We start from the raw sequence: 10,581 nt of genomic DNA on the forward strand, positions 1-10,581 counted from the left end.
AGGCTAAATCGACTCCGCTATATGGGCCGCAGCTGCTAAATTCTGAATCGGAGTTCGATATACATGCGGGGGTGGGAAGAGCTAACGTCGACTGGATTCAGGAACCCGTTGTCGCGCGCGCTCGTCGAGTGCTCGCTGGAGGTTCTCCAGTCGAGTGCGCTCGGCTAAGTTTGCCAGGCACACGTCCTCCAAGGCACGAGCCTTGGGGGTTTCTCCCAAGATAGGAGTGTGTAGTGCATCCACGTTCCGGCGACGAAGTTCTTCTCTCTGTAGCGACGTGATAGGCTCGGGAAGACACTCCTCATGGGGACGCGACGGGTCGCCTCCTCCCGCGCCTCCGTCGGTGCGGGTAAAACCGGGAGGACTGGGCGCTCCATCGACCATCAGAACCTCCGCCACCGGATCGCTGTTGTCGCACTTGGATGTAGTCTCTTCGGAGCCAGTCGAACAGGCCGTAGAGGGATTCGTCGGGCTCGATCGCCGCGACTTGAGGGGTGGCCGACTGACGTGCCACCGCGTGTCTCACCCACCACTGAAGTCTCGACCGACTGGAGCGCTTGCGCCGGCGGGAAACAGGGAGGGAGGACAACACAGGAGCCGACCGGTAGGGGGTCGACGGTTGCCGCAGGAGAACACCGCGGACGCACGCGCTAAAGTGCGTTGCCCCGCGGACAGGGAGTGCGTCCACGTTGAGCGGAGCCTCCTGAAGCCAGGCGGAGTCATCGGCGATGAACGTGAGCGCGCCAAGATGGATCTCGCGGCCCTCCACCAAAACTCCGTCGAAAACCATGATGATTCAGGTCGGAAAAGATCGCAACTCCTCCAACAAAACGCTAAAACACCTGCCCCACGGTGGGCGTCAACTGTCGTGGTTCTAAGTCTGACAGTAGTGTAGGGGGGTAAGTATGGAGAGGCAAGATCTTAGCTATGGAGAAGTTGTAAGAACGCAAGGTTTACGAGTTCAGGCCCTTCTCGAAGGAAGTAATAGCCCTACGTCTCGGAGCCCGGAGGCAGTCGACTGGATTATGTGAGTATGAGTTACAGAGGTGCGAACCCTTGTCTCGGAGGAGGGGGGTGGCTTATATAGAGTGCGCCAGGACCCCGGCCAGCCCACGTTACGAAGGGTTCAATGTACATTAAGGCAGGGCGTTACTGATAATGCTAGTAATAAAGTGCTATGATGACCATAAAAGATACTTAATGACCGACCTTAGTGTGCGGAGTGACTTTAGGTCTCCTGGCCGTCGAGTGGTTGGATCTTGGTCGAGTGATTGCTTCTTGGTCGAGTGTCTTCGAGTCTGTCGAGTGGAACACCTCCAAGTCGATTGAAAGGTGATTTCTTCTAGAGATGTCCTTGGGTACGGCAGTTAGGGCAGGTCCGTGACCCTACCCTAGGTACATAGCTTCATCAGGCGGCCTCTTCCTCGTTGCGCTTCTCCTGCGCATTCCGCTCCATCGCCTCCCGGAGGTCGGCGGCGGGGTCAATCCGCCAAGTAGTGGCGGACGTCTCCGCTGACCCTATGACGGAGGCGGCGACGACCCTCTCAAGAGTGAGGGGAGCCCTGAAGCAAGGGAAGCAAGTAAAAGACTCAAACAAAGCCACAAAGAAAGAATAAAGCGTTGAGACGGAATATTCACGCGGAGACCAGTGGCGGCTTCTTCACTTCCTTACGGAAGCGGATGGCCTTCGCAGCCGCCTCGTCCCGCCGGGTCGCCGCAGCCGAACTCTTGGGCTTCTTTGACCGACTGCCGAACAAGGTCGGCACGGCCCTACGCTTCTTCCCGCCGCCTGGAGCACCCGACGCGGCAGAAGAGCCCGTGCCGGGGTGGCTGGCTCCTGGCCGATGGCGGGGGACGACCTCCTCATCATCATCAGGCCAGTCCTCTGGGCTGGCCCCGAGCCGCGGGCCGCCTCCTCCCTCCGCGTCGTCTACCAAAGTCGCCGCCCCCAGATCGGGGTCGTCGACGTCGCTCTCTGCCCGGTCGGCAAGGAACTTGCGGGCCGGCCCCGTGGTGCTGGCTGGTGGATGGAGGAGGGGATTCTGACCAAAGCCGACTGGTCAGGCCGCACAAAACAAACTCGGCAAGAAAGAAGACAATCCAAAGAAAGAAAGAAAAGGCAACTCACTGTGGGTGGGGGGTTGGCGCGGGAATACGGCTCCTTGCCAAACCGCCAGTCCTCCAGGAGCTTGCTGTCCGAGAGGTAGTTCACCATATAGGCCACCTCCTCGTGAGGCATGTCCTTGGTGCACATCCGACTCGGGTCGCGGTGCCCGCTCATTTGGCATATCATGTGGAGGCGACCTTGGAGCGGGAGAACTCGGCGCGCCAGGAAGGCGGCCAGCGGGTCTGGACCAGTCAAGCCCTCCGACTGCGTCAGCACTCGGAGTCACGCGACGGCGCCGGCTCCCGCAGGCGTCAGCGACTTGGCCCAGTACGACCAGTTGGGCAGTCTCCCAGCCGACGGGCCGGCTTCGAAAGCCGGCAGGTTGACCCAATCACCCCTCGCAAAGACGCTCTTGACATAGAAGTACGATCGCTGCCACATCTTCACCGACTTTATCAGCTTGATGGTGGGGAAGGGGTTGTCGGCCCCTGATCTCCGCACGGCGATGAACACGCCGTATTGAGCCGGCACGCCTGCAGCCTGGGTGCCGAGCTTGGAGTAGAAGAACTTCCCCCAGAGCTCGAGGGTGGGGAGGACTCCGAGGAAGCCTTCACACAAGGCCACGAAGGCGGACAGCAGCACCACCGTGTTGGGTGTGAGGTGGTGCGGCTGGAGGCCGTAAAACTCCAGAAAAGAGCGGAAGAAGCTGCTCGCCGGCAGCCCCAGTCCGCGCAGGCAATGCGAACGGAAGATGACCCGCTCGCCCTCCTCCGGCGCTGGGGAAATCTTCCCCCTCGGCGCAAGACGCACCCGCACGTAATCTTCGCCGGGGAGCCGACGAGTCTTGCGGAGGAACTCGATGTGGTCGTCGTGAACTTCTGAGCCGTCCCAGGTGCCGGAATGCACCGAGGGAGGCGCGGCGGCAGAAGAAGAACTCATCATGAGCTGATCGCCGCGGCGTTCGGCAAAAGCTTGGGCGCGCGGCGGAGCAAGGAAGAAGAAGAAGGAGAAGAGCAAGGAGTAGTGGGAAGGAGGGGCGCGCGTGCTCTGCCGCGCCCCCCTCCTCCCCCTACTTATAGCCTCATGGGCTGCAAAGCCGAGGGGGCGGTCGTGGGATTTACTGCGCCCACGACCCCATGACCCCATGTTTCCACGACAAAGTTATTGAGCGCAGTAATTTCACAAGAATCCCAACCGTCCGCTCGGGCCACAGCGGATCCGCTCGAGCGCCGAGGCGCGGTAATGGCGGGCCCCTCCTACGGGCCTGTCCCGTCACGCACGTAGGCTGGCAGACTGGCCCGGCCGTGCGTTGCCACGTGACGGGCCCGGAATGGGCGGCGGCCTGGAAGCTTAGCCAGCACGCTACTTGGATCCCGCCATGACGTTCGAAATACTGTGCAAGTCAGAGTTGGGCGGGTCCGACTCCTTCTAGTCGGCCCGACGGAAATCAAGCAAGAACCATGTGTCGAGCACCCGGAGAGAGAAACTGCTGAGGCTTCTCGGCCGATCGTCCGTGGCGCCTCATCAGCTTCGGGGACTACTGTCGGAGTAATGGGCCACGGGTAAGCTAACCCGAGTCCCAGAACCTTTTAAGACATCGGGGCAGGCTGTGCCCCTCAAGATCTCAGGACACGGAGCCGCCTTTAGAGAAGTCGGCAGCAAGACAACCGACTAGCCGCTCACGGCCGAGTCCCGGGAACGACTTCAGGCTAAGCCGACTCCTGACTGCTGACTTCCCAAGAAGCCGACCTCGGGGAGTCAGACCGCGACTCCAACGAACCCCATATCCTCATCAGGAGGGACAGGACCGGGGAGTGGCTATAGTAAATCCGCTCCCGCCCTTTACCAGGAGCAGGCATGGCCACAGCACGCCGTACCTGGGAAGATCTCCGTGCGGCATGGCACTGTTGCCGTGCCGGCCCTGACATTAGCACCAAAGGACCGAATCCTGCGGCCACGACGGCTTGTCTGTACGACCCTGGGGCGGCGGGTCCCACCAGCCAGTGGGACCCCAGGAGACGGCAAGTGCGCCACCAGTCGGTCCCCGAGAGTCGGCCAGATCTTCCCCCAGGGCCCACATGCCATTAATCAGATGTGACGGAGAGTGGCAATAGTGATCGCCCGCCAGGCGGCGGGGCTGTTGCCACGACTCCATGAGCAAGCCCGCGTCATCAGAAGCACGGCTACAGTGATCAGCAGCTGGCAAGACCCGCCCGCGGCAGACGCGGCCTGTCGGCTCCATACCTAGCCAGTCGGCAGGGCCCACCAGTCGGCGGGCCCCAGAAGTCGGCGGAGAAGACAGAGGCCGGAGGCACTGACGGCTGGGCCCGCGTCCAGCCAGATTACCATTGTACCCCTGGGGGTAGGCCTATATAAACCCCCCAGGGCACCCATGCAAAGGGTTGGAATCCATTAGCTCTAGACCAGATCATATAGGAGGGAGAGAGCTAGCCTTGCCCTCTCCTATCTCCAGGAAACAGCTCAAGGAGCAATCGTGTAAACACTTTGCCATAGTGATCATGCGGAGACCCCGTAGAGCAGCAGTAGGGGTATTATCTGCCCGGAGAGCCCTGAAGCTAGGTAAGATTCGCCGGCGTGCATGTCTACGCCTCATCCCGTTTTCAGGCACCGGCGACGTTCTACTCGCCCCCACCATGATAATCCATCCTTTGGCATATGTCGCACCCAACCCCCGACAATTGTAAATCAAAAAGATGGTTCTTGGAGGCGACCTTCGTCCCCTATGTTTGTGCCCGACCCTTCTACAGTTCTACTCTTCTTCTTCTTCCCGACGATGCTCTTCCGCACCTACTTATTTGTTCTTCCTTCTCGTATCGCACCCCTAAACTCCGTTCTCCTGCGTCCTCCATGGGCATCCACCAAATTTCATCTATCTCGACCCGTCAACCACTTCGCTCCTTCGCCACTTTAACGTCCTCCTTGTGCTGTCATCAAGATCCATCACCACCAATCCATCACAACCCACCATCATCATCTCAGGTGGCGTCAAACCGAGAGTAAGACCGGAATTCAAACATTCGCACGACAAACTTCTGAATAAAAAGAAAAAGGAAAAAAACACACTCCTTCCATTCTCTCACCGTCACAAAAACAATAATAATTCTTTTCTAGGTAAAAGGAAAAACAAAAAGGTATGGTTTGTGAGGACCTCCATCCCACACGCACAATTAATATATTCCCCACCTCACCCCTCCCCAACCGTCACATCTTCACACCGCAACTTTACATAGTGTCTGTTAAATAACACCAAAAATACAGTAATAAATTTCCTCGGGCGCCACATTTCTCATCTTCGCACTCCTAGTCATCTTTGACCACAACAATAACAAGTGAACGTGGGCTAAACTCTACAACACATGGTAATAAACACAATGGGTTATGAAAACCAACCTAAAATTCATTTAACCCATGAAAAGAAAACTATTGTTAATTAAAACGACTATTCTTTTTTGGCAAAAAGAAGGGTCTAGAAGGACCCCGATGCTATATCAAACATAAAACGATAATGCACAACATCTTACGACAAGACCCTTAACAAACAGGAAATAACAAACAGGTCCCCGAAGATCACAAAGAGGACCACAAACAACTGATGCAGATTGCAAACGGGTCTCAAGCCGCTCCTGCACAAACCAAGCCTCCCCGTCGTTGGGATGACACCACTTCGTACAACGAAACCTCCATGGCACCTTGCCATGGGCTTCATGCTGGAGCCGCACTGCCTCTCATTAGGCATCTTAACCAGGAGGAAGAAAGAAAGCTGCCATTCGGCCAAAAGATTCGATGGTGAAACGAAGACGATTGGCAATCGACCACGAGTGCATATGCAAAGGCCTATCCGTGAGAGCCACTGATGTTGTGCGCGAACCCAATCATACTCTCCTTCTCCCATGGCCCCTCCACCACCGATATGACCTTGGAAGCATGGAACTTGTAGAGCCTCATCCAGACTTAGGAACCAGATAAGAAAAGAAAAGAAAAAGAAGGGATTCTGATATAGAGACCAACAACACCAATCCTTCAACGAAATTGGCACCACCTCCATGGTGGCTACCTTGCGTGGAAGGAGGCTGCAACACCAAGGATCCGAGAAGGCGCTAGTTGTAGCTCGACGAAGGGCCTCATGTTTGCTCCCTTCAAGCCCTCTCGGGTCCTCAATCCCAACCACCATGGATGGGATGAAATGAAGGAGGAAGATAACCATGTTTGGTTTATTTAGAAAAGGGATATACTAAACCTATTGCTACTAAGCAACACGAGGACCCCTTTCCCTCACCTCCTCGAATGGCAAAGCCGCCAGATCCGAGAGAGAGATGGCTCAGTGAAGTAGGAAGAAGGGGGGGAGGGTGTAGGAAACGAGGCTGGGAGAAATATATGATTGTTCTTGGAGGTGACCTTCGCCCCCTATGTTTGCGCACCACTCTTTTTCTCTCCTTCTTCCCGACACCGCTCTTTCTTACCTGCTGTTTTTGTCTTCCTTCGTATCACAGTCCTATAGTCCTTTCTCCACCCTCCTCTATAAGCACCCATCGAATTTCACCCACCCCGGCCCATCGCCCACCTCGCTCTTTCGCACGCTTCAGCTAAACATTCTCCTTCTGCCGCCATCGCGATCCGGTCACCACCGCAAATCCATCATCGCCATCTTCGGTGAAGTCAAATCAAGAGTAAGATCGGAATTCAAATACGCAGACAGTAAACTTTGAGCAAATTCCTCAAATAATAATAAATAGAAAGAAAAAAAAACGAATCTCACTCCTCCAATCCTCTCACCACCACAAAAATCAATAATAATTCTTTTCCATTTCTAGTTTCTAGAGAAAACGTAAAAGGCAAAACGAAAAAGTAGGGTTTTCCACCCGGACCTGCCTCCCACACACACGCGGACGCAACCGATATATTCCCCCACCCCACCCCCACCCCCACCCCATCCCAGCCAGCCGTCAAAGCACGACACGTCCAGGTCCAAGCAAAGCATCCCCAGCCCAGCCGAGACCGCGTGCGCTCCACGCAGCATCTGCCGCAGCAGCCGCCCAGAGAAGTCGCCGCCGGAGAAGGGGGAGGATGTCGTGGCAGACGTACGTCGACGACCACCTGTGCTGCGAGATCGACGGCCAGCACCTCACCTCCGCCGCCATCCTCGGCCACGACGGCAGCGTCTGGGCCGAGTCCCCCAACTTCCCCAAGGTAAAAGGCCCCCCTCCGCTCTCCCCGCTGGCCCGCTCCGTTTCGTTTCGACCCTGGTTGACCCGCCGCGCTAGATCCGCGCGCGATCTGCCCCCCGCGCCCGGATCGGGACCGAGGCGAGGGAGATCCGGATCTCGGCCGACCCGAGCCGCGGATCTCGTGGCCTCCGTTGCGGCGGTGCCTGGCGCCCTTCCCGTGGTTGCTGCTGCTGGTGATTCGTGTGCAGGAAGGGGGGTTGTTGATGCGAATTATACGAGGCGTCCTGTGAGTTGAACGATGTGTAGATGGTGGAATCGCCGGTGGGATCGGATTCGTAGCCGGCGGTGTGACCCTACTCAACTTACGATCGAGTAGCTCATAGAAATCTCATAGTCGGGGTGGCTGCTAAAGGATAACCGGATCACGGTATTGCAAATGTAAAATCTGCCTTTGCTGGACGAGAAACGCACTCCTGTCATCGATCTATGGAGTCGCGTGTCCTTTCCGGCCATGAATCTGTGTTGCCTAGGTGTGCCTCATATCGTTTGACTGCTCGACTGGGAAAATTATTGTCAAGGAATGATGTAGCATTGCCTTGGTTCACTTTGACTGGTGGTTAAATCACGCCGTACCATATCGTTGTATTGTATGGTGCTGGTGTTAACTGTGCTGTCGTTTCAGAAGATACACAATTCACCATGAAAGCCTATTGTACCGTGTCGTGGGGGCTCATGTTTATTATGACTGTTTTATATTTTATTTTGCCTGCTCCATCTGAGCTTTTCTTTGTTTTCTGCTCTGGATGCTGCAGTTCAAGCCTGAGGAGATTGCTGGCATCGTTAAAGACTTTGAAGAACCTGGACACCTTGCACCAACTGGTCTTTTCCTTGGAGGCACAAAGTACATGGTCATCCAAGGTGAACCTGGGGTTGTCATCCGAGGAAAGAAGGTACTTTTCTTTTGAAAGAAACTGCCCGCAACGCATTGTGACTTCTCTCTGTAACACTCATGTTAGCTTTGCCCAGCAAATTGAATTAATTTGTTCTGTTGGTACCGGTTGTTTTATGAATAACATGTTATTAAACTTCATTGTGGGAGCTACTATACCGCTGTACCCCCCAATTAATGCAAGCGCGTTCATCAGATGAATGCTCTCACACATTATCCATTATAAACAGGACAACTCATGCTGCTTGATAATATCGTGACACCATAGCATGTACAAGCCTTGTATCTGTTAGCTCGTACATGCACATTTCCTCCTGTATTGTGTAGACTAAATGACTTGTAGTTGCTCTATCTTTCCCTGCATGCGTACCATCTATTAGTGGGTTTCCAGTCGACCGTATGGTGGTACTTATTTGCTGATATTCCGTAGTGCATTTCAGTTAATTTACACAAATCCATATGAAGTTACTTCTGTTACAGGGACTAGAGTAGAGAAGCAGTTGATTTGTTTTTTTCACTTAAGAGAAAGAGCTGGTTCTTACATGTTTCCCATGATGTTTCTTATAGGGCACCGGTGGCATTACTATCAAGAAGACCGGCATGGCCCTGATTCTTGGTATCTACGATGAGCCCATGACTCCTGGCCAGTGCAATTTGGTCGTGGAGAGGCTCGGCGACTACCTGGTCGAGCAGGGTTTCTAAGCCCGCCCTGATATGCTGTTATTTTGGTCGTCTGGGACTAAGTTTGCTCTACTGTGGGCTTTGCATCCATCTGCTTGGCGTACCGCATGATATATGCAGTGAATAATTTTAGCTTGGGGTTTGTCGGTTGGTGATGTGTCGAAGGGGAAAAATGGATTTACTATGTTTTCTTTTTAATGTTTGGCATCGCGTCGTATCAAACTCAGCCGCTCTTTCGCTGAGTAATGTACATTTGCCTGGTCATGGTAACTTGTGGGTTCTGCTGCTGCTTTATTGAAAGATGATTGCAATTTTAGTGACGTGCTTGCCTGGTAGTACTACTTTGTGCCGTTCCATTACAGTTGTCTGCCAGCAAGCGTCAATTTTCACATACTTTTATAGAAGAAGCCCATCTGGATGATGCACCAGAAATGTGCTCCTAACACTGGGCTGAGGCACCAGAAATTCGCTCCTGACAGGATTCAACACTGTACCACTGGCCCACTGCGTACCCTTGCCACTGGGCTACAGCCAATTTCATTTGTCGGATCCACTCACCTAAGGGCCGACGATAGCTGCGCCTCCAGTTTGAAGTGCCGAGGATAGCTAGGGTTGAAAGTTTCCGGAGCTAGTTGTTTTGAAAAATTCTGGAGCTATTCCCTCCGTTCACAAATATGGGATGTTTCCAGGTTCATTAATAATCCAGCTATTGCTTCTGGCCGCTCGTCGTGGTTGTTTTGCAAAAACGCCCCTTGGTTTACATCAAATCAACCCGTAGTCTCTGTTTTAGTGGCACCACCTAGAGAAAATGTTTTGTTCTTACAAAAAGCCCCTACACTTTTTAGTATTCAACCCGCGATCCTTTACGTTGAACACAGACAACGCTCGAGCACAACTTTTGGATCGGGTCAACATGGCTGCTCGAGCAGCTGGCGGCAGCGTGGCGGCTCAATGCAGTACGGCGGCGACGGCCAGAGCTTGCAGGGGCCGGATCCGTATGCGGCAAGTGCTAGGGAGGCGAATCCGGAGGAAGGCAGTAAGGCGGCGAGGCAGGGGTCACCGGTGACGACGAAGAAGATAGGAGCGCGACTTTGATCAATGGAATCCGCGGCTCTAGGCAGAAAGGAGATATGGAGGTAAGGGAGAGAAGATGGGGAAAGGAGGGGTGGTGCGGCCACCAAGGAAGGAGGTCTCTATCCCATCACATCCGGAGCACTTAGTCGCAAGCGTCGTTAAGTCTACTCCGTCATCAAGCTCTCTTTGGCAAGGTGGCATCAAAGATTAGGACATCCATCGTCGATCATTGTTAAACAAGTAGTCAATAAAGGCGATCTTTTATTGTCACATAGTTCAGTTAATGAGTCTATTTGTGAAGGTTGTTAATGTGCCAAGAGTCACCAACTCCCTTATCCCAAGTCGAATAGTGTATCTCATGCTTCTTTAGAACTTTTTCAGTGATGTATGGGTCATGCCAGAGATTCTTTCGGAGAAAAAAATATTATGTCAGTTTCATTGATGACTATAATAAGTTTATCTGGATTTATTTGCTCAAGAATAAATCTGATGTTTTCTCTGTTTTTCAAGAGTTCTAAAGACTTGTTGAACGACACTTTGATCAAAATTTTTTAACAGTCCAAAGTGACTGGGGCGGGGAGTAT

At 53.8% G+C, this 10,581-nt stretch overlaps 1 protein-coding gene across 1 annotated transcript; it reads left to right on the forward strand.

The window, feature by feature from the left end:
- The first annotated feature begins 7,048 nt into the window (after positions 1-7,048).
- On the forward strand, positions 7,049-9,243 carry LOC119332117 (profilin-1). Its single transcript, XM_037605287.1, has 3 exons — positions 7,049-7,315; positions 8,106-8,243; positions 8,810-9,243. The coding sequence occupies exons 1-3, from the start codon at positions 7,193-7,195 to the stop codon at positions 8,942-8,944; spliced, it is 396 nt and encodes a 131-aa protein (XP_037461184.1). The 5' UTR covers positions 7,049-7,192; the 3' UTR covers positions 8,945-9,243.
- Positions 9,244-10,581: the final 1,338 nt, after the last annotated feature.

The sequence above is a fragment of the Triticum dicoccoides genome, chromosome 7A (assembly GCF_002162155.2).
Source record: "Triticum dicoccoides isolate Atlit2015 ecotype Zavitan chromosome 7A, WEW_v2.0, whole genome shotgun sequence".
Classification (NCBI taxonomy): domain Eukaryota; kingdom Viridiplantae; phylum Streptophyta; class Magnoliopsida; order Poales; family Poaceae; genus Triticum; species Triticum dicoccoides.

Coding starts and splice junctions, on each gene's coding strand:
- LOC119332117 (XM_037605287.1), top strand. CDS start 7,193: ATGTCGTGGCAGACGTACGTCGACGACCACCTGTGCTGCGAGATCGAC. Junction 7,316..8,105: donor AGTCCCCCAACTTCCCCAAG/GTAAAAGGCCCC, acceptor TGGATGCTGCAG/TTCAAGCCTGAGGAGATTGC. Junction 8,244..8,809: donor TTGTCATCCGAGGAAAGAAG/GTACTTTTCTTT, acceptor TGTTTCTTATAG/GGCACCGGTGGCATTACTAT.